Here is a 24,276-nt window from a genome sequence, read left to right on the forward strand (position 1 = left end):
TCATCCCCACTGGCAGCATCTGGGATAGGACACAGCCCTCTCCAAGCCCCTAACAGAATGGTAATCACCTTCTGGCTCTGTACTATCTAAATCTTAAAATTAAATTTGCCTTTTGATTAAAGACTCTCCCATACAGAGGCTCCCCTTGTCCCAGCCCAATCTCCTCTAATCCAGTTGTAATTCTTGATGGATGGAAAACCGACATAGAAGACAAATATGCATAATTACGGGGGAAAACTGACAAGGGAATGGATTCTAGAAGGGTACCAAAATGGTAATCGAAAATATTCAGGATTTTCTTGAAAAGCTAATCTAACTGACTGGTTGTTCACTTCCTTCTCTTTGCCAGGGATGCCTATCATCATGAAGGGTTGAGAAAGCACATTTTGGCAATAAATATTCATTTTCATACTCTTGCATATGGTTGTAACTTTAAAACAAATTTGTAAAAGTAAACCAATAGTAAGTAGGGAGAAATAATTAAGAAAAAGGGAATTAGTTAGCATATTAGAAGATAGATGAAAGATAGATAAATAGATGATAGATAGATATCAGACATAAATAAATAATAGGCAAAGAATATAATATGCATACTGCTACAAGCCTCATTTCTGTACTATGTCATGAGACAATAGCTTATATTCATAACTTCTCTCTTTCCCTACATGTTGCATGCTTATTTATTTTGTCCTTAGCTAATACCTCAGCTAGTTTGAGTTCATTACCTGGTAAAGTGACCCAAAATTTTATTCCTAATTGTTTTGAGTCCTCAGCCATACTGCATTACTTGGCTTACTGCAGTTTAGAATAAAACATGGAAGTTCTAAAAAGCACTCTGAGAATCCCCTGGATTCCAAGCATAGTCCTCTCTCTCACATTGTATAGCAGAATAACTTCCCCCTTGGTAGTCAGGCTCAATCCATTTCAGCCAACACAGTAATCCACTTCTTTGCTTGTTAGTTCAGTGGCATGAAGAATTCAAGATGGCCAGGCAGCAATCTCAAATTCCAATTCAATAAAACCACTGATCTGTCTAATGGAAGCATTCTTCCAGTTAGAAATAAGACGTTTAAACTAGCTAAGGTGTGAGGACATAAGACAAAATTCTGCGAGTAGGTTATTAGATGTAATAGAAAGAGGAACCACTCTCATTCCCACGTCTTGATTCCAACACCACTGTTTTTGACTCTAGGAGAAGAATATGTATCCAATCCCATACATATTCTTCAAGTTATATTTGTATAAATTAGCAATATCTTGCAATTCTCTTGAAGTGGAAGTTATTCCTTCCTGAGTCAGACTCTGCGATTGTCAGTCTTGAGTATGTTGAGCTCTGACTCCAGTATAATTTAACAGCTCTGTTAGGTGGTGGAGTGGGCCCTAAGAGAATGAGCTTTCATTTGCAAGGTAGTTGACTTGGGGAAGGTTATTATATATAGGGTCAGCAAATAGGAGAAATCTAGTCAGACACAGGAAAAGCGATGCTTCCACTGGCTCAGAGACAATAGAGTTTCAAAATTCTCAGCTTCATTTAATTCTACACATTTGTCAATTTTCAGGATGACGTAATCTTCTATGTAAAAAATCCCACTGAATCTACCAAAAACCTACTAGAACAAATAAGTGAGATTAGCAGAATTGCAGACTACAATTTCAATATGCCAAAATCAGTCAATATTTCTATATACTGGGAACAATCAAATCAAAAATTTTAAATTACCATTTATAATAATATCAAAAATATGAAATACTTAAGAATAAATCTGACAAAAGATGTACAAGACCTGTTTATTGACAACTATAAACATTATGGAATGCAGTTCAGAAAGACCTAAGTAAATGGAAAGATATATTGTGTTTATGGGTCAGAAAACTCAATACCTTTTAGATGTCAAGTCTGTCCAAATTGATGCAATCATAATTAATCTACGAGCAGGATTTTTATTTAGAAATTAGCAAGCTGATTTTAAAGTTCATATGGAAATGTGAAGGATCTAGAATCACCAAAACAATTTCACAGGTGGAAAGATCTTCAGTTACTTAAGGGAGTTACAAATTAAGACCACAGTGAGATACCACTGTACACCCACTAAAAGACTGACCATACCAAGTGTTGGTGAGGAAATCCTCATACATTGCTGGTGTGAATGCAATATGTTACAAGCACTTTGGAAAACAGTGGCAATTTCCTAACAAGTTAAACTGACACCTACCATGTTATCCAGCTATTCCACTCCCAGATATTTATCTAAAAGAACAGAAAGTATATGTTCCTACAAACATGTGCACATGAATGTTCATAGTATCTTTATTTGTAACAGCCAAAGCTAGGAACAATCTAAATGTCTGAATGTATAAACTGATATTCATACAGTGGAATACTACTCAGCAATAAAAAAGAGTAAACTGTTGAAACTCATTACAACATAGATGAATCTCAAAATAATTACACTGAATTATAGAAGCCAGATCTTTAAAAATATATAATGTATGATTGCATTTATATAAAATTCAGGAAAATGTAAACTAATGTATGGTTACCAAAAGCAGATCAGAGATTTCCTATGGGTAGAGGGAGAGGGCAAGGAGAAGCAAGGGGGAGGGATTCCAAAGAAGCATGAAGAATCTTTGGGGGGGTAGCAGATATTAATTATCTTGATTGTGGTGAAGTTATCATGAGTACATACATGTCAAAATTATCAAACTGTATACTTTAAATATGTACAATTTATGGTTTGTTAATTATAACTTAATAAAACCTTCACAGGTAATTCCTCCAATGGCCACCAGGGTTCCCTTGTCAAAAGTAACATCCCAAGATACCATGCAACTGCCTTGGGTAGAAAGCATTTCTGATGACATTGTTGATCCCTATTTTAAACTCTGCAGCAAATCAGCTATACTATCTTGGACATGTAACTTCCCTTGGTGGGCACATACGTAAAGGACTATAAATTGACATGTGTTCACTATCTTTTATTTTCACAAACCTTTACTGAGAATATGATTTATGCCTTGGGGGTTCAAAAATGAGAGACACAGTCCTCACTTTCAGGAATCTCACAATTCAGTTGAAGGGTAGACACAAGTAAATAGTTCAAAAGCAGACTTAGGCTAGAATGAGTGGGACCGTGAACGGAGAAGGCAGACCCTGATGAGAGGCCTGTGGATGTCATGGAAGATGTCTTGATGTGCAATGCCTCTGTCTCCATATCTCCAAACACTTCTTAAAAGCCTGTGACTTCTAAAACCTCTGCGAGCCCTCCCAGTGCCTTTTATCAGATGCTTGATCAAAGTACCAGCCAACAGACTAATGTTCTGCATGGATTGGCATTTACATATCGGTCCAGTTCAGTGCCCCATTCCTCTGACCCCACCCCAGAGAGGCCAATAAAACTCTACTTCAGATTCATACTGCACAAAGTATTCTTGACTCCTGGATCCACTGCCTCCTAATTCCCAAGGACCATGAGACTCCTGCTCCTGACTTTTACTGTCCTGGTGTTCCTACCACAAGTGACCCCAGGTAATGAGAACCCAGGGAAGCCACAAAAATGGAGGTAGACTATGTTCCAGGCTGTGTAAATGTCCAATGTGTCATGGTACCCCCACAACAGGAGCAGCTCCATGGCCCCCACTTTGGGACCTTGTCCCTGGCAAGGGAAGAACGTAAGGGTAGGACAAGTTGTCCGCTTTAGACAGGGGCAACCCAAACAGCCAGAGTTGTCCTTTGTTCTGTGTTCCAAGTTGCCACCTAAGGAACCAGGTGACAGCTTGACTCAATTCAATTCTCTTTCCAGTTTGTGCCAGCTCTTGAAAATAATTCCCAAAGCCCACTTTCCTATGTTTTCCTGACCCTAAAAGTCCTGTTATAGCTTTAAATGAGTTCCTTTCTTTTTTCTCGTAGCCTGGAATTTGGCAAACAGGTCAGAAAGTATCTGCAGAGCTGTTATGTGAAAAATAGAACTGACTTTCATTCTCTTCTAAAATAAAAGTCTAGGCTTTTAATAATTACTGCTTTATTAAGTATATCTAAAGTCATGACCAAAACTTTGAAATTGCTACTGAAGAGGACCTGAAGAGTCTTTTATTCAATGTACCCTGCTTTCTCCTTTGTTGTATCTCTCAACATACATTTCACTGTATGAACAAAGTTGTATTAAATTTAATCTATATATTTATTTTTATTTTAAAAAGTAAACATGCCATATACATGGTTATGCAGTGTTCTTCTTTCATTAATATCTTGTGACCATCTTTCCATGTCACCACCTAAAGATCTGCCTCATTCTTTGTAAAGTTGTAAACTTCCACAGATAAGGCATAATTTATGAATAGTCATTTGGAAATTTCCTAATTTTCTAACAGCACATCAATGAACATACTCGTACAAATATCTTTACATATTTGGACAAGGATTTATACAAAATAGATTCCCTGAAGTCAAATGACCTTGAAGTCAAAAGGTAAGTGTAAAATATTTTATTCCACTAATTCCTCCCATGTATGTCTTTCAGGACACTGACAGTAGGAATTACTAGCTATCGAGGTTTTGAGTAATTCTCCAGTTGCAATTCCAGACACAATCAGGTACAATTTCATATGGTCCACATGGGACAATTGTGTCTGCTTTGAGTTCATGTGGGGGTGTTGAGACTGAGACAGATATGAAAAATTTTGTAAAAGCAATCCATAAATCATGGAAACTTAGAGTATGTGGGGAGTGAAGGAAATATTACATGTTCTGAGGTTTTAAGTCTGAGTGTTCTGGTAAGAGATATAAATTTGATGCCATCCCCTTAGAGGGAATAGTTGAGATGATGAAGGAAGCATGAGGTCTTTGTTTTATCTTGGACAGCCCCTATGTTTAAGAAAGAAGAATAAAACACAGTGACATTTATAGGGACAGGGAAATCCGCATACCTCTCACCAACAGTGCACAAGGGACACCATATCACCATAATCCCTCCAACATTCAGCATTACTTTTACCTGTCTGATGGGCACAAAGTAATATCACACTGTTAGGGTTTTTTTGTTTTTTGTTTTTTTTTTTGCACTTCTCTTATCCTGTGATCAAAATATTTGGACGGCTTGCTTTCAGTGACCTGCAAGACCCTGTGAGATCTCAACCTCCATTATATTTCTCCAGTTACTCTCCACCTAACTTATTCTACCATCACCATAGCAACCTTATTGTTTTTCAGAATCTTTGGGATAAATTCTGACTCTGGGCCTTTGTACTTGCTGATTCCTCTGCCTGGTACACTCTTCCCCCAATTACAGTCATAGCTCACTTTTCTCACTTCCTTCTCAGTGAGGTCTTTTACTACTTCCCTTCCAATCACACACTTCCTACTCCCCTTTCCCTGTTTCACTGTTTTCCAGAATGCTTATCATCTATATCTAACAGCATCTGACATAAAGAGTGTTTTACTTTCATCTCTTACAACCTCGTTTATTGTTTCCATGAGAGTAGAAAGTTTGGTTTATTTTGCTAAAGGATGTATCCTCCTGTATCTTGAACAGTGCGATCAACATTTGTTGAATGAACAAACAAGTGACTCCTTCCACTTCTGTTAATTGCCTATTTATATCCTTTGCCAATTGTTTCTACTGGGCAGGTGATGCTTTCTTGTTGATAGGCAAGAGAACTTTATTTTTTATATTATTCCCTAGTCAGTTTTAGTCACTGGGTATTATTCCCCAATATCTACCTGTCTATGAACTTTGTCCATGATATGTCCTTCAACTGAACAGAAAACTTAATTCTGGTCTAATCAAATTCAACAATATTTTGCCTTGTGGGTTGTACTTGGTGATTTTGTTAAAGAAGTTTTTCCCATTCTTACATCTCAAAAGCAATCTCTGACATTATCTTCTAATAACTTTTCAGTCTTCCCTTTCACATGTAGATCTTTAAGCCACCGGATGGAATGTGTAAATCCACTTTTGTTTTTCTCATGAAGTTAACCAGTTTTCCCAACACTGTATGCTAAATAATCTATGCCTCTCCATTGATTCATGATGTCACTGTTAGTGCGTATTAAGTTTCCCATTTGAGCATGGATCTATTGCAAGCTGTCTATTCTGTTCTATTGGTCTGTTTGTTCTGGTGACAAGCTACTATATTTTTTGTATTACCATCGCTTGATAGGCTGTCAGTGTCTAGAAGGGCAAGATTTTGTCTTGCTTTTTAAAAATGTAATGTTAGCAATTGGTGACCTTTATTCTTCATTATAAATTTTAAAGTAAAATGATGAAGCTTCCCAAAAATCCCACTGAGATTTTGATGAGAATTGCACTAAATTTGTGGATTAACTTATAGGAAAGTGAATCTATATGATAATTAAGTCATTTCATTCAAGAGCACATCTCAGGAATACTTATACTATTCTAAGGTTCTATTAATGTCCTATTTCTTAATCAGAATGCAGGTACATGGGTATTCATTTTCTTATTTTTTTATAGTACAGAGATACATTTTATATACTTATTTGAATGTATATTTTGAATGTATTCAAAGAAATTTAGCCATGTGGGGTATGAGCAAAGCAAACAACTCAATTACAGTGACAACAGGATGAAACTTGCTTTATGTGGATAGTTTCACACAGGCCCAGTTAGCTTCATTATAACTAGTTCCAATTCCTTGTGACTAAGAAGTTTATTTTCATTTATAGCAAGATGCATCTCACTTTCAGAAAATTTTTTTTAAATGGGCAGATAGAGGTTGGGAACAGATAGTTTTAGAAACATGGTATTTACCAGGCCTGAGCTGGGAATCTTGCAAAGTATGGGATGCCAAATATACAGCCATGCTTGTAAAATTGAGAGCATCACTAACCTAAAATCAGTGCTCTTTCCTTTTATTTTTCAGCTTATGGTGGTGGAAAAAAATGCTGGCACAACTCAGGGCACTGCAGGAAAAAATGCAATGTTGATGAAATAATAAAAGCAGTATGTAAAAATCATCAATCCTGCTGCGTTCCAGACCAAGGACAAATGTTTTCAGACAAGAAAGCTACCACATCTCCTGCATCCACAATATGGCTCGAGAGGATATGCTATGGATAGAATTATAACAGTAGTATCTGCTACAACCAACTGGGAATAAACATCAGGAATAAAGAAGATTAAAAGTCTGACCCGGCACTGAAAACCAGACCTCTCTTCCAGAAGTTCTTCAAAGCTCATGACTTCCTCTTGGTCCTCACTCTCTCTGTCCTCAAAGTGATAGGTTAAGTCATACAGATTAATGCACTGAAAATACCACAAGGACCCACTCCCACCCTCCATCGATGTGTAATTCTAGATAAAAAGGCTGTGTAAAGAAGTCCAAAATTTTCCAGTATTTCCAATGATAAACTCCTCAGTGCTTTTCTTGAAATTTCAAATTATTTCCAGAAGTTTTAATCCATTTTTAGTGTCCCTAGTTTGCAAGTTACCTAGCCACAGCCTTAACTACTTGAAGTATTCCAACACTCATTTTACCATTTGTCCTTCTGTCTTCTCAACAAGTGTTTTGGGATACCAGAGGCATCCCTTGTGTTAGTCTTGCCTCTTGATGGTAGCATAAATGGCCACAATCAAAATTCCAAGTCCTTGTATTTAGGAGAGTAGCTTCTAGGATACCAAACTCTTTCTTTATAATAGCAGACACCTCAGGTGAAAGCATCCATTTTACTACCATCTTTGGTCCTAACGCCCTATGTTATCACTCACTGTAGGAAACTGGCTGGCCCAGGTGTGAGCTATAAGGACTCTGTTTTACCCCAGTTGCTTCAAGGTTGGAATAAAATTTGTTGAAAAGCTGGCTTCATAGGCACATGTCCTTAACCAAGTCTTGATCACATATGGACATCCAAGGATCAGGATAGCCCCTTAATTGTGGGTGAAAAGACGAGTCATTTTGTCACCTTATTACTGAAAGCTTTATTTGTCTCCCTCTGATGGCACAAAAATATATTCACACCCCATCTCCTCTCAGAGAGGTCCATCCATGCAACTCTACCACATACCTCATTGTTACAAATCTACTAATCTTGCTTTTTCTGAGACCCTGAACTACTCACCACTAACCCTATATCACTGTCCATGAATTACTATAGATCCATACCTTAGATTCTCCCTCTTTCTACTGAAAAGATTCCCTTACTAATTTCAGGGCCACCTCTAAATTAGGCTATCAAGCAGCATTCCTGGCTGGTGCTAGCATATCATGTAAACCACTCCACAAACCCAGCTTTGCTTTTTTCTCCTTTATTAGCTAACCATAGTAATTGATACCATTAGTGATACCATTAGTATGTAATAAAGGAGAGGCAATAAAGCAAGTACCATAGGCATCTGAGCCACTTGCTCCTGCGGTTTATTTCTGCTTTCCATTCCTCGTAAGTCTCAGTTCTGAATATACCATTTCCATCTAACATTGGAGTGCTTCTTCATAGGGGTCAGATAATACCCTATTGGTGATGGGAAATTCAAATCTCATTAATTCATTTTTTCAAATTATTGTTAAAAGTATTATTACTAGTAATTCTAATATTTTGTCTTTGAAACTCTTAATCTCTGGTCTGTGGTTTCTGCTGGCCTAAATTCATGGTGCCCTAATTCCTTGTGTGTTTTATGATTTGGGGCTCTAATCTTTTCATTTTCCTTGGAACTTTACCTGAACAAATTAGTTGAGTCCTGACATCTGCTTCTGTCAGTTGTCTTTGGCACTATTAGTTTGGGACAACTTTAAGCTAAATCATCAGCTTGATTTTTTTTTTTTTTTCAAATCATCCATATACTGTGAATTCAGGCTAAAAGACTATGTGAGATTGAGCTGGAGGCTATAAATTCATGGTGGAGATTTTTTCTATATACTGAATATCAACGTTCAAGACCAAGCAATTTTCTTTGAAAACATCTGGTGAAGGAGAAGGACCGCTGTATCTGCTTTATCTTTATAAAGCATATTTAACGCTTTCAGGAAAAAGGTTTATCTGGGAGTCTCCTCTTAGACTCACACTTTTTCAGACCCTCAGCACTGTCTCCTCTCCCCTGCCTGCTTGCAAACTGGCCAAAGTCATGGCAACCAAAGGTCAAGTTCACCTGATTCAGCAAATGCTTTCAAGACAAAAGTCAACTTTAGTTACTGCCTTCAGAAGAGCACCTGGTTTCACTTGACCTTAATATTCTTTGCTTTTGGGGCAAGATCAAGGATGCTTAAGAAGTTTTGTATATATTTTCAATGTTATTTTACATATTTTCAATCGGAGGGTTAATCTGTGTTCTTAGACTATTACTCTGCCCGAAACAGAGGTCCAAAACCAACACTTTCCTCCAGACCATAAGCTTTGTAGTTGCAAGAGGTTGTGTGGCCTCACGGAAGGAAGGACAAAAGAAGATAATTATCAAAGGATGAAACTGTCACTTAATGTCTGAAACCAAAATGCTGAAGTGTTTGATTCTTTCTTAAATAAAATAGAGCCATCCTGGTCAAGCATAGGCTCAATAAGCAGAGCAAAGTGCTGAACTTACATAGCATTTGTGGGAAGCATTTGGGGGAGTGGTGTTGTGTTCAGATGTGGGGATGAGTTGATGACAACTTAGATGTGTGTACGCTGAAGTGAATCCAGCGTTGACTGACTGTTCACTGAAGCAAGTTGTCACTGATCAATGAGAAAGATTTAAAACCTTTCAAAGTATTTACCTGTTATCATGGCTATAGAACTGTCCATCTTTCCCCAGGAATGGGGGGGGGTATTCTCACAAGAGAAGAGAAACTTCAGAGGAATGCAATGAGGCAAATGACAGGAAAGGAAACTCCAAAAGATCAGTGAGAAGGAGCAGCCCAAAAGTTAGGAGGAAAACGAAGCATGAGTGAAGTCACAGAAGCCAAGTTAAGATTTTCAAGGAGGAAATGAACTATGGTTGGAAATGCTACCAAGAGGCAGAGTGGGATATAAATTGAGCAACATCCATGAAAATTTTAAAAACAAGGTCCACTGGTGACCTTGGCCACAGTCAGTTCAATAGAACAATAACCAGAAAAGCAAGTTGTAATGAGTTGAGGAGAAGCAGAGAAATAGAGCAAGATAATTAGCAAGCATAGCTACTCGCCTTTTGACAAAATGGAACTAAAGATGGAGAAAAAATAAGATATTAGTAGAGGTAAGACATAGAAGTAAAGTTAGAATTTTACCTTTAAAAGATAGTGTTGGTTGTAATTGAGGGCACAAGCCTCCCAGATTTTCAAGAAGTAAAAGACCTTAACAATCATCAGAAAGAACAACAGCGTCCAATGTTCCAATTCCTTTCACAATAATCACCAAATAGATCTTCAGCATCACAACTTGAAACCTTGACAAGACAACTTATTCTATATTACAACAGCTGGTTAGGAATGTGTTCAATGGGTTAAGATGTATTTGTCTACAAGACCTCCACCTACTGCCTTATGCATCGTTCCCACTAGTGTGGTCCCCCTCTGAGCCCGACATAGCACAGATTAAGTCATGGCTCTGCCTAAACCCTTCAACACATCCTCGGTTGACTCAAGCACATTCTCTGCCCCATCATCACTGACTAGTCTAGATTCTTCTTGTCACTCCAGTTTTTTCCAGCCTTCTCTCCCTCACAGGTTTGGATCCAGAATGGGAAAGATATCTCACCATGCAAAACTCAGTCTCACCATGATTTCCAATGGATGAAAGACACAGAAGTGTGGCAGATGCATGAATTTTAATGAAGGGTATTGGCAGCAGGTTGAGGATGGTGATCACTAGCACTCAGGATAATTTTGGCCAGCGGTTCTCTGGGCTCCAGTCATTTTTCCCCTCTTTGCCAGAAATGTCTATTCTTATGTAGGAATGGAGGCAGCATGATTGATAATTTCTGCAATAGAAGTAGGGTTGTTCAGACTTTTTGCAAGAGGCTCTACAGATTCCCAAGTTACCCATGCATTGAAGGATGTGACGTTTGCCTGGCAAAAAAAAACAACAACAACAACAAATAGTTAATTTCTATTTAGCAGTAACAGATCTGACAAATCAGAGAGCATAGTAAAAACATAAAGGGCTAAAACAATAATGAGATACCATGGCACAAATGGCCCAAACCTGGAACATTGAAAACATTAACTGCTGGCAAGGAAGTGGAGCAACAGGAAGTCTCACTCATTGATGGTGAGAATGAAAAATGGTATAGCCATTTTGAAAGACAGTTTGGCTCTTTCTTACAAAGCTAAGCATACTCTGACCATATGATCCTATAATTCCACTCCTTGTTATTTACCCAAAGGACTTGAAATTTTATGTCCAGACAAAAGTCTGCACACAGATGTTTATAGTAGCTTAATTTATAAATGCCAAAATTTGGAGGCAACCAAGATGCCCTTCAGTAGGTGAGAGGATAAATAAACCATGATACATCCAGACAACGGAATATTATTCAGTACTAAAAAAAGAAATGATTTATCAAACTATGAACAGACATGGAGAAAGCTTAAATGCATGTTACCAAGTGAAAGAAGCCAAACTGAGAAGGCTACATACTGTATGGTTCCAACTATATGATATTCTGGAAAAGGATACAATAAAAAGATCAGCAGTTGCCAGGGGTTGGAATGGGGGAAGAGATGAGTAGGTAGAGCACAGAGGATGTGGGGGGGTGGGGAGTGGAAATACTCTATGTGATACTATAATGTTGGATTCATGTCATTATATATTTGTCCAAACTCATAAAATGTACAACACCAAGAGTGAATCTTAATGTAAACTATGGGCTTGGGGTGATTATGATGTGTCAATGTAGATTCATCAATTGTAATAAAGTACCACTTCGGTGGGAGATGTTAATAATAGGGGAGGCTGTGCATGAGTGGGGTCAGAGAGCATATGGGAAATCTCTGTGCTTTCTTCTCAATTTTGCTGTGAATCTAAAACTGGCCTAAAAAATAATCTTTTTTTAATGAATACCTTAAAAAATAAATAAAGCTGCTATGAACATTTATCTACAGGTTTTTGGAACTAAATTTTAATTTCTCTGGAATAAATGCCCAAGAGTGCATTTGCTGGGTAGTATGGTCATTGTATATTTAGTTTAGTTTAAAAGAAACTGCCAAACTATTTTCCAGAGTGTGGTTGTACCATTTAACATTCACAGCATTGTATAAAAGATTCAGTTTCTCTGCATCCTTGCCAGCATTTGGTATTGTCACTATTTTAAATTTTAACTGTTCTAATAGATATGCAGGTAATCACATTGTGGTCTTAATTTGCACTTTCCTAATTGCTAATGGTGTTGGACATCTTTTTATGTGCTTATTTGCCATCTGTATATCCTCTTCAGGGAAATATCTTTTCATAATTGGATTGCATGCTTTTTTCTGTTGAGTTTTGAGAGTTGTTTCTATATTCTAGATACAAGTTCTTTGTCACATATATGGTTTGCAAATATTTCTCCCAGTCTGTAATTTGTCTTTTCATCTACCCTTTTCACAGGGTCTCTCAGAGTGAAAGTTTTAAATTTTGATTAAGTCCAATTTATTGTTTTTTTTCTTTTATGGATTATGCTCTTCATCTCTAAGAACTTTTCACCTAGCCCTAGATCTGAAAGTTTTTTCCTTTTTTTTCCTTCTAGAAGTTTACATTTTACCTTTAAATCTATGATCCATTTTGAGTTGATTTTTGTGTAAGTTGTGAGGTTTAGATTGAGAGTCTTTTTTTTTTTTTTTTGCCTACAGATATCCAATTGCTACAGCAACATTTGTTGAAAAAGATATCTCTCTTCCATTTGATTGCTTTTGCACATTTGTGAAAAATCAGTTGGTGGCACTTGTGTAGGGCTATTTCTGAGTTTCCTATTCTGTTCCATTGATCTGTGCATCTTATCTCTCCACCAGGACCACACAGTCTTGGTTACTTTAGCTATATGCGTCTTGAAATCTGGTAGAATGATTCCTCCAACTTTGTTCTTTGTTTTAGCTATTCTCATTCCTTTGCTGATTTCTCTACAGGTGGGATATAAACAGAATAATCTTGTCTATATCCACAGAAAACCTTTCTGTGATTTTGTTAGAAATTCTGTTAAATGTATCTGTCAATTTAAGGAGAATTGACATCTTTCCTAGTTGAATCTTACAATCTATAATCACAGTATGTCTCTTCATTTATTTATATCTTCTTCAGTTTTTTATCAGCATTCTGTAATTTTCAGCCTACAATTTCTGTATATGTTTTATTAGATATACACTTAAGCATTTTATTTTTTGGAATGATTATGAATGATATTGTGTTTTTAATTTCAGTGTTCATATGTTCAGTGATAAGATAGAAATATAATTGATTTTTGTATGTTTATCTTTTATCCTGTGGTCTTGCTAAACTTACTTATTAGTTCTTACTTATTAGTTTTTGTAGATTCCTTTGTATTTTCTACATAAACCATTATGACATCTGCAAATACAGTTTCTAATCTGTATGCCTTCCTTTCTAATCTGAATGCCTTTATTTCCTTTTCTTGCCTTAATGCACTGGCTAGAACTCCCCAGAATTAAAAGGAATAATCTATCTAGCCACATAACTTGGATGGATCTCAAGAACATAATGTTGAGTGAAAAAAGCCAATCTCAAAAGATCAAATATGATTCCATTTATACAACAGTCTTAAAGTGACAAAATTATAGAGATGAGAAAAAGATTAGTGGTTGTCAGGGGTTAGGGATAGCAACAGAGGGTGACGGCAGAGAGGAGAGTCTGTGCCACTAGAAAGGAGTAGCAGGAGGGATATCTTTATGGTGATAGAATAATCTTGATCATAATGATGGTTATATTACACTTGTGATAAAAGGTCATGGAAGTATGCACATTGCACATTGCACAATGCACATTGGTGCATTGCACCAATAGCAGTTGTACTGCTGTACAAACAGAAGCTGAACTGAGTTTAAGCTACACCAGCAGGCCTATGTATCAACCCCAGGAAAGGTCCAGGACAGGCACCCAGTCTTCCCTGTTTTGGGGTCACAATGCGTCTACAGCTGCCAGGTAAATGCCCCCATCCCAGGGGGTTCTACTCTCCACTGACCAAGCTTCTGCGCATCCTCTTCACCCCTCAGCCTACAAGGAAAAACAACAGATTCAAGGAGGCCTTACAAGCACAAAAATGACACTCTTCCTGTTGTTATATCTCCTGGAGATGAAATCCCTTTCTACTTTCCTTGAGAAGGAGAGCCAATGTGAGATTTGCATCCAAAAGAAGGGTGTACAGAAGGGTGCATTTAAGATGGTAGAGCAGGCAGGCAAACCTGCTTCAAACTTTCCCCCAGGAGAGAGGCCATGGCGCTCCTGAAAGGGGTTTCAAAGGTGCTCAAACTAACCTCAGGGTTAGTCAGGGTCTTTGCAGCTCCTAACACCTGCCCTCCTATCAGCCCCATATCACTGTGTGCCACTGCTCACTGTATCACCCATGGCAACCTAACATCACCTTCAATGTTCCTGCAGACCTCTCACCAGAAGTCAGAGAAAATCTGCTTATTAATCTCAGCATCATTGTCTTGGACCTGCTTATGAACATAGGTCATTTTTCCTCCTTGGGCCTCCGTTTCCCCATCTGTGAAATGGGAAGACAGGGGAAAGTTGCCTAGATCAGAAATTCTCACAGTTTGAGGGCTATCTGGAATCAAGAAAGTTTGACAGGGAGTTGCGGGGGTGGGGGTCTTATTTCCCAAAAGAATAATCTAAGGGAATTTTCAAAATTTCACATGCCCAGCCTCTAAGTTCAGAGATTCAAACAAGGGGGTTAAGTGTCTTCTGAAGACTTATGGTGGCTCAACAGTGAGCTCCAAGCCCTTTTTTCACCCCCACCATCCTATCACTCCTGATGGTTGTCTCTACGTAAAACACAGAGGAGGTTCTTAATAAATGTTGTTGACTGAGTGAAGAGTCCATGCCTCATAATGAATTAATTTGGTGGTGGGAGCATGAATGGCTGTGTGTGAAGAAGTTAACACCAGGCCCCAGGTATTGGGGAATCCCTAGACTCTTCCCTCTCACGCTGTGAAATCTATGTGTTTTAAGAGCAAACACTAATGCATGAATTTTAAGAATCCACTTGGGCTTCCCTGGTGGCGCAGTGGTTGAGAATCCGCCTGCCGATGCAGGGGACACAGGTTCGTGCCCCAGTCCGGGAAGATCCCACATGCTGCGGAGTGGCTGGGCCCATGAGCCATGGCCACTGAGCCTATGCGTCCGGAGCCTGTGCTCTGCAACGGGAGAGGCCGTAACAGTGAGAGGCCCGTGTACCACAAAAAAAAAAAAAAAAAAGAATCCACTTGAGCAAGGCCCAGGAGCTGCTCTGCATCCTTCCTACCATGGCCAGCTAGAGCCAAATATACCTGAGGCAGTGGTCCTCTGATCCCTCTAGCCCAGAAAGGATCCCACCCTGATTCATGCCTGGTGCATCAGCCATTTGCACACCCTCCCAAAATCCATTCAAGCTTTCACACATGAATTCATCTTTCACCTATTCATTCACCCCGGAAACACTAAGTCACATCTGACCTGAGCGCTGGGCTTAACACCAGGCATACAAATGTAAATAAGATGTTGTCTCAACCCCTAAGGCTTTCCATCTGGTATGTGTGTATTTGGGGATTAGTGAGAAGGGGACAGTGATTGAAATAATTATACAAGAACATGATATGTGCCATACCTCCTTAAGAACGGCACTTTGTAAAGCCAGTCAGAACTTACTTTGAACCCCTGCTCTATCTTAATGTTGTGTGATCTTGGCTAATTATATCACCTCTCTAGACCTCAGTTTCCTCATCGGTAAGATAGGGAAAATAAGAGGGTTGTATAAGAATAGGATGATTTCAGGCCTATAAACACCAAGCACAGTGCCTGGCACATAAGAAGTGTCAATGGTAACTATTATATAGCTACTATTATTATAATCATTAAGAAATAGTGAGACAGAGCTTATGTAAAGGCTTTCAGTGGAAGGGACATTAACTGGGCTCTGCAGGGTGAGAAGGCGTTCATCACAGAGATGAGCCTGGTGATGGGGACAAGGTGGGGGGGAACCATGGACCAAGGCAGCATGAGGGGCAGGGGAGGATGGTGAGAGCTAAAGAGAAAGTCTGTGAGTGGCAGTCATGGGAAATGAAGCTGGGCCACCATGTGAAGGTCTTGAATGCCCAATCCTGAGCAGTGAGGACCAAAGGAAGATATCTAAGCAGGAGAGCAAAATAGTCAGATGAATTTCCCAGAAAGCCTCCTTCGGACAACAGAGGCTAAAGCAAAGAAAATCTGGAGGCAGGGAGGCCAGCAAGGAAGTATCTTGGATGGTCCCATCCAGGGCCTCAAGGCACAGGTAGCTCTGGTGTGCAACCTGAGAGTCCCCAGATCACAGACAGGCATCGAGACTGTGAAAGCACAGGTTCTGCAGCTCCTGCCTCTGAAGTGGGCTTGGAGATGGGTTATGAGGCAGAGCAGGATCTGAATTCCAGACACAGCCCTCATGGTTGTGGGTCCAGGGACAAGAATACAAATGGAGGCTCTTGTATCATATGTTTGAATATTTAACAATTATAAGTCAAACTAACAAATGGGATAAAGAATTGCCCTTTATGAAATGTCCCATCACAATGACCTGAAAGGTCAGATCTGGATGTATAATTCTTGGATTCTTCAGAGTTCCATGCAGCACAAGGGGAGCTGACTCAGCTCACAGCCCAGATCTCTTCCTGCCTAACCCCAGCTCTGCCCAATTCTGTGAGGAGTCTCATGCACAGATGTGAACACTCCACCCTGAACATCCAAGCTCTGCCCACAGCCCCTGCAAAGAGGAATGTCCCTTGGCACTCCTCCTGCTTAGGGGTACACCCAGAGTGGACCCCACCCTCCAAGGGCAAGCCTGGGGGAAAAGCCCATGTAGTCCCTGAAAGCAGGCACAAGGGTTCTTTGGGTGAGGAATTCCAGGCCCCACATACTCAAAGCATGGTCTAGTGGAGGGGAGGGCAGGGCAGGCACTATCTCTAGGTGGATATATTTCCACTGTCCCCTACAACTTCTCACCCTATGAGGAGACACTTAGCCAGGGGAAGCCCAGAGTAGGACCAGGATCAGAGGAGGAGGGGTCTCTCTTTCTAGAGTCTAAGAGCAGAAATATTGAAATGAAAACAAATTATCTCCATGGATAACAATGAACTCCCTCTATCTGTCTCTGTGTCCTGCACCAAGCTTCACAGAGTACTCTTGGTCTCTGACCTCACTGTGGAAAACACAGTTCAGGGGTGAATGACTGTACTGGATAAAGGACACCCAGAGAGGAGGATGTGAGATAACAAAGCCTGGGAAGACACTCAGTTCCTCTAGATTTCCAAGCAGAATTCTTCATTGTTCCCCATGGTTTAGTCTTCTTCCAAACTAAATTCTTAGTTCAAATGAGACAGGTGTCTGTCTTCCTCAGAGTCTAACACAGTTAGAAGGCACACAGAACATATTCTTCACATACTTGAATAAATCAGTAAGCAACAGCAACAGCTAACATTTACTGAGGGCTTACTATGTACTGGGCACTGTGCTCTACATTATCTCATTTCATTCTCACCACAATCCAAGATAGATTTTGTTAATCCAGTTTTACAGATGGGGAAGCTGAAGTTCTGAGAGGTGTGTTTCCATAGAGTCTGACAGTGGTAAGGGGCCTAGCTGAGGTGAATGAATGAATAAATAAATGCACGGAAGAACATAAAAAACAACTGATGAACAAATGCGATTATAAATGAGTAAATTTATGTGCTTTATCTTTTTTTAGTACTTGGAGACCTTCTGATCCTTGGGGATGTGAGCTCTCAAGCATCAAAAGGCATGTCAGCCAACTTCCCTAGAAATCCAAGGATTTGGGCTCTGCTCAGTCCCTGTCCACCCCAGCTCATTCACCCCCAAGATAGACCAACTCTCCCATCCCAAGGATGCTCCCTCTCTCCAGGTAGCAGCTGTGTCTTTAAGTCTCTTGGCTTCCCACACATGCTCCTCAATCCACTGCTGATCCAATATCCTTTCCTGCATCTGGTAGATGAGGAACCATGTTCAAGACTGTAATCTTCACCCCATTGCCTTGGTCCACCCCCAGTGGCTTCTCTCTGCTAACTCTTAACGCCCTTCCTGCCATTCCCTTACCCTCAATCCATTTGGAGTATCATTCCTCATGAATGACAGACACAAGAAACAGATTTGCAAGTTTTAATGGAATGTAGGAACTAAGGAACCTGAAGCAAAGTCATTTCTATCCACGATTTCCATGTATCTTCCCTGTATTGTCAGGTTTGGCCATGGCCTACTTGTTCATTCGCACAAGGAATGATCCAAGGGAGCATTCGATCAATTGTCATTGGTACAATTGTCAAATAGCGACTAAGGACACATCACCGTTTACCATCTGAGCAACGTGTGATGCTGTCTTCATCATTTTTGCACACCAACCGGCATTGTCCATTCAGCCAACAGTCTGTTACTGGGCATAGGAAAAACCATTAAATAGATGTTAGTATCCCTAAAGTGGAGAGACAAGAAGAGGCAGAGGAGAAGCAGGAGGTCAGGCGAGAAGGGGAGGAAGAGAGTTGAGTAGGTAGTGCTAGACCCAATCCCCAGAAAGGAGAGAAGAGATCTTGCAAGGGGAAAGAACTGAGATAATTGTTCTGAGGTTGGGAACTCAAGGTTTTTCAGAAAGCTTTCTTCATAAACCCAACTTTCTGTCTTCCTATCCCACAACCTCCTACTCCTAACTTTGAGATCAAATGATGCCAATGAAGTTCCTACCTGATGGAGCTTGAGAATAATGGGAAAAAGACAATGAACATCTGTCTTATTAGGGAATGGAGGAGATTCACCCATGTTTCCACAGATTTGGCTTATAATCAGTTGTCTAGGTTGAACCCAACAAGTCCCAGCTCCAGCCACAGCACAATCTCCAATCCTCCTTGACCCCATATTCACTCAATTCAAACTCAAATACCAGTCCAATCTTAATTAGAACTCCCAGCCTTACCCAACTCAATGCCTCTGGAGCCCCAACTCCAAGCCAAACCCAAATCTAATCAAGTCACCAACCTCAATCCTGAGCAACTGTCCATCACCTAGCTGAACCTCAAACACCCTGCACCATCCAGTACCAAGTCCCAACCTCAGCTCAAGCCCCAGTCTAATCCCCAGCACCAGCTCCACTCAACCAAAAATCCCATGTCCCCTCCAGCCTACTCAAGACCATCAAGGAAGCCCAACTCCTCACCTCTGGCTCATCCTCAGCTTCCCTCTATTATTCCAATCCCAAAGTCTTTCCACCCATCACAACTCACCCGCAGCCTTCAGTGTAATCTCCCAAAGCCCCCAAGGAGTCCCCAACCTGCACCAGACCCTTCACCCCTAAGCCCTCTTCCAAGATTCCAGCAGAATACTAGCTTGCTCTTAAGTTTTAGGTGCTCCAAACATCTATCATCCCACCACCTTGGCAAAAAAGAACCAGGGAGAGATGTGGACACAAGATGATTGTGAGAAAACCTCCCAAAGCCACATGAAATGAGAAAAGGCTTCAGATGCTGCCCACTGTGACGGGAAAGAGGATGGGGAGAAGTTTATGAACAAGATCCCAGACATTTGAGAGACACCCAAGTTACCTGATACCACTGGTTCCATGGTCAGAAGGATGGCAAGAAACAGGAAAAGAAACTTCATGGCTGGCAGGTCACAGGAGAAGGTGGTGGCTGTGCTGCAGGGTATGGAAATAGAGTTCTCCTCCACAGCGATGAGCCTTGCTTTTATTGGCAGGACCGTGGGAAGTGAATTATAGCAGAAGAGGATTGATATCAGATCAGCCAAGCCAAAGGACAATGTGTAGCAGATGTTGTAGCAAAGCACAAGATGAGAATATGGGAAACTGGCCAGCATCCATGCCAAAAAATGCCTTTCCCTCCGGGTAAGGAGACAGGCAAATTAAAGCCATTTGGCCTTTTGAGATTCACAAAGGAATTAATTATTTAATGCATAAATGCATATCAAGAAACATTTAATTTTTAAAAAATACTTATTCTCAACTTTCTAACAGAAAGCTACACACGTGTGTGTCTTTCTGAACCTTGAACTTGCCCATCTCAGACCCAGTTCAAACCTTTAGCATTTGTAATTTGTTCTTACTGAAAAGTTCTTCCTTCAGAGCTTCCCATGGCTGGCTCCTGTTCATCATTCAGTCTCATCTTAAATGTCACTTTCTTGGAAAGGCTTTCCCCAGTCACCTTGGATTAACAGTACTTCCACCCACAGTCACTCTGCATCATAATAACTTTTGTGACCTTCATACAGTTATCTGTTCTTTTTTTTTTAACATCTTTATTGGAGTATATTGCTTTACAATGCTGTGTTCATTTCTGCTGTATAACAAAGTGAATCAGCTATACATATATCCCCATATCTGCTCTTTCTTGCGTCTCCCTCCCACCCTCCCTGTCTCATCCAAATGACATCTCATCTCATGACACAAAGCACAAGCTGATCTCCCTGTGCTATGCGGCTGCTTCCCACTAGCTATTTATTTTACATTTGGTAGTGTATATATGTCCATGCCACTCTCACTTCGTCCCAGCTTACCCTTCCCCCTCCCCATATCCTCAAGTCCATTCTCTATGTCTGCGTCTTTACTCCTGTCCTGCCCCTAGGTTCTTCACAACTTTTTTTTTTTTTTTTTAGTTTTCATATATATGTGTTAGCATACGGTATTTGTTTTTCTCTTTCTGACTTACTTCACTCTGTATGACAGTCTCTAGGTCCATCCACCTGACTACAAATAACTTAGTTTCGTTTCTTTTTATGGCCAAGTAATATTCCATTGTATATATGTGCCACATCTTCTTTATCTATTCATCTGTCAATGGACACTTAGGTTGCTTCCATGTCCTGGCTATTGTAAATAGAGCTGCAATGAACATTGTGATACATGACTCTTTTTTTTGTTTTTTTGTTTTTTGTGGTACGCAGGCCTCTCACTGTCGCAGCCTCTCCCATTGCGGAGCACAGGCTCTGGACGCGCAGGCTCAGAGGCCATGGCTCACGGGCCCAGCCGCTCCGTGGCATGTGGGATCCTCCCGGACCGGGGCATGAACCCGTGTCCCCTGCATCGGCAGGCAGACTCGCAACCACTGCGCCACCAGGGAAGCCCCGTGACTCTTTTTGAATTATGGTTTTCTCAGGGTCAGTTATCTGTTCTTTTTCAATTTATTTTACATGTTTAATCTTTGTCTCTCCCATTAGAATGTCAGAAGTTTGCTTGTAACTACAGTGCCCATAACATCACCTGGTGTATTAACTAGGATATTAATTCAACTGTTTTTACAGACGGTCTCCCCCAGCAGTAATTCTAAAAGACAGACATTGATTTCTTTCTTATGTGAAAGAAATTTCTTTCTTATGTAAAAAGCTTCATGAGTAAAAGCAGGGAGCAATATTCCTTCTGGCTTGATGCTGTGCCATCCTTATCAGGCAGCTTTATTTGGCGATCCAAGGGGGCTGCTCTGGTTCCCACCACAAGTCCCCAGTGCAGCCATCAGGGAGAAGAGAAAGAAGTAAATGAAGTGCACACCTTTCCCTTTAAAGACCCCTCGCAGAATCTGCACACATCGCTTCCATTCTAGTCCATTGGCCAGAGCTCGTTCAGACAGCCATACCTAGCTACAAGGTAGGCTGGAAATAGTTTCTTTATTCTGGGCAACCATGGCTAGCTACAGTTCAGGGGTTGTCTTACTAAGAAGAGGAAGACAGATACTAGGGAAGAGCTAGCAATTTCTGACACACCAGGTACATTGCAGGTGTTTAATAAATATTTGTAGACTGAATAAATAATGTATACATTGAATAAGGTTATAAGAAGTGATCTAATATTGGGGAGGCAACCCAAGTACTTCTAGAGTGTAGAGAAAGTATGTGGACTGTGCCCCTTCAGCCAAGCTTCTGAAGAAGTTGAATAAGGGCTGGACCCTTTAAGAGACTACACACTACTATATACAAAATAGATATCTAATGAGAACCTACTGTATAGCACAGGGAACTCTACTCAGTACTCTGTAATGACCTATATGGGAGTAGAATCTAAACTAGAGTGAGTATATATATATATATATATATATAAATGATTCAGTTTGCTGTGTACCTGAAACTAACACAACATTGTAAATCAACTATACTCCAATAAAAACTAATTTTAAAAAGAGACTATGAAAGGGGACAGGGAAAGAAGAGAATTCTAGAATCCTAGAATACTGGAGTAAGGTAAATTTTCTGAGCTTCCTATGAAAAAAATACAAATCATAACAGCTCTTGATTTAATTAAATGGAAGAACTTTTGTAAATTGTTTAGCAAAGTACTTGACACATAGTGCTGAATAATTATTAAGTATCTTTATGATTGTTTTTCATCATTGTTAGTATTATCAGTCTCATATTTATCATTATTATTATCATCCTCAGATCAATCCTCAGAAGTGGAAATCATAAACCTCCAACTCCCACGTGACAAAATTGAGACTTAGGTAAAGTGAACAGCTCCACGGCCACCTGGGTCGGGAGAAGAGTGGAGAATAGAAAGCAGATTTCCAAATTCAGGAGAATGGTTGGTAAGTAGCTGTGGCTGTGAATGTTTTAAATAGAAGGGGAGGTGAGGCAGACGCCAAATCATCATACAGGACCTTCAATGCCATGCTCAGGGGTTTGGAATTCATCTGTAAGCAATGGGAAATAGTAAGATCTTTTAGAGAGGAACATGGTGGCATGGTCAGATTTTTTTTCTTTACCTAGAAAAATCATTCTGCAGTCCATGTTGAAAATAATTGCCAGGGCAGAGGCAAGCAAGGGAAGATTTACTAAGGAGGCTATTTCTTCCCCGGGAAATCACAGGGCCTTCAACATAACTGAGAGACATAAACAAAAGGAGTGTGAGAGAAGAAAAACACCACTGAAAGCTGGAACCCTCAGAGAAGACACCCTCCTCCAAGCTGTGGGAGTAGCCACAGTCACCAGCTTAAATGAGCACTGACTCTCTGTTAGGTTGGTGACAAGTGTTTCACAGATATATTCTCACTTCATCCTCACCCAACCAGATAGACTTTTTCCCGCATTGTATTAGCTTGAAAGCTAAAATTGAGAAGTGCAAGCAATTTGCCCAAGTGACCAAATGGGGAATCCAGGATTTGAACCCAAGTCTGACTGGCTCCCAATTATGGTGCTTCTATCCACAACCTGGTCTCCTATTGTTTCTTCAGACTTGGGCTAGCAGGGGTCCCAAGTAAGTGAGGAAGCCAGTCAGAAGGAAACCTTTAGTGATTGTTGCCTAGAAAAATTTGAAGAGTCTCTGCAGAAAGAAGGTAGAGGTAAGATCAGAGAAATGAAGTTCACTAGTTTGTGACCCTCCTTATTTTATAACAGGTTTATTGAAGTATAATTTACATGCCATAAAATCCACTCATTAAGTGTACAATGCAATGAATTTTATAGAGTTGTATAGTACCACTGTCACTATAGTCCAATCTTGAATGTTTCCATCACCCCAAAAATATCCTTCATACCCATTTGTAGTTACTACCCACTCCACACCCAGCCATGATGAAACCACTGTTTATAATAATATCATCGACTATGTATTAAGCATCATCTGGGGTTAATCCTCACAAGGAGATATGTATGGCTAAGGAGGAAGCCATGGCTCAGAGAGATAAAATGACTGAACCAGGGACCCTGAGGGGGTCAGTGGTCAAATCCAGAACTCTCTCCAAAAGGACCCAGACCAAGGGGAAGGTCCTGAGGAAACGTACTTGTAAAGATGTGGGAAATGTATCATTTTTTAAGCTGAGGGGAAATACACTGTGTAACCAGAGATATTGAAAATACAAAAGAAGAGCATGGGACTTCCCTGGTGGTGCAGTGGTTAAGAGTCCGCCTGCCGATGCAGGAAACATGGGTTCGTGCCCCGGTCCGGGAAGATCCCACGTGCCGTGGAGCGGCTTGGCCCGTGAGTCATGGCCGCTGAGCCTGCGCGTCCGGAGCCTGTGCTCCGCAACGGGAGAGGCCACAAAAGTGAGAGGCCCGCATACCACAAAAAAAAAAAAAAAAAAAAAAAAAAAGAGGGTGTTTGCTGACGGAGAAAAATTCAAGCAGCAACAGGAGATGGAGTCAAAGAATTAAATAAAAACAATGGACCTCAACAGAGGGAGACCTCTTTTAAGAGAAAGGGGGGTTTTACA

The 24,276-nt window shown here is 40.3% G+C and overlaps 1 protein-coding gene across 1 annotated transcript; it reads right to left on the minus strand.

Annotated features, from left to right (window-relative positions):
- Positions 1-10,765: 10,765 nt before the first annotated feature.
- DEFB126 (defensin beta 126) lies at positions 10,766-19,756 on the minus strand. Its single transcript, XM_059038831.2, has 2 exons — positions 19,669-19,756; positions 10,766-10,971 (listed from the first exon to the last, which is right to left on the minus strand). The coding sequence occupies exons 1-2, from the start codon at positions 19,724-19,726 to the stop codon at positions 10,778-10,780; spliced, it is 252 nt and encodes an 83-aa protein (XP_058894814.1). The 5' UTR covers positions 19,727-19,756; the 3' UTR covers positions 10,766-10,777.
- Positions 19,757-24,276: the final 4,520 nt, after the last annotated feature.

The sequence above is a fragment of the Kogia breviceps genome, chromosome 14 (assembly GCF_026419965.1).
Source record: "Kogia breviceps isolate mKogBre1 chromosome 14, mKogBre1 haplotype 1, whole genome shotgun sequence".
Taxonomy (NCBI): domain Eukaryota; kingdom Metazoa; phylum Chordata; class Mammalia; order Artiodactyla; family Physeteridae; genus Kogia; species Kogia breviceps.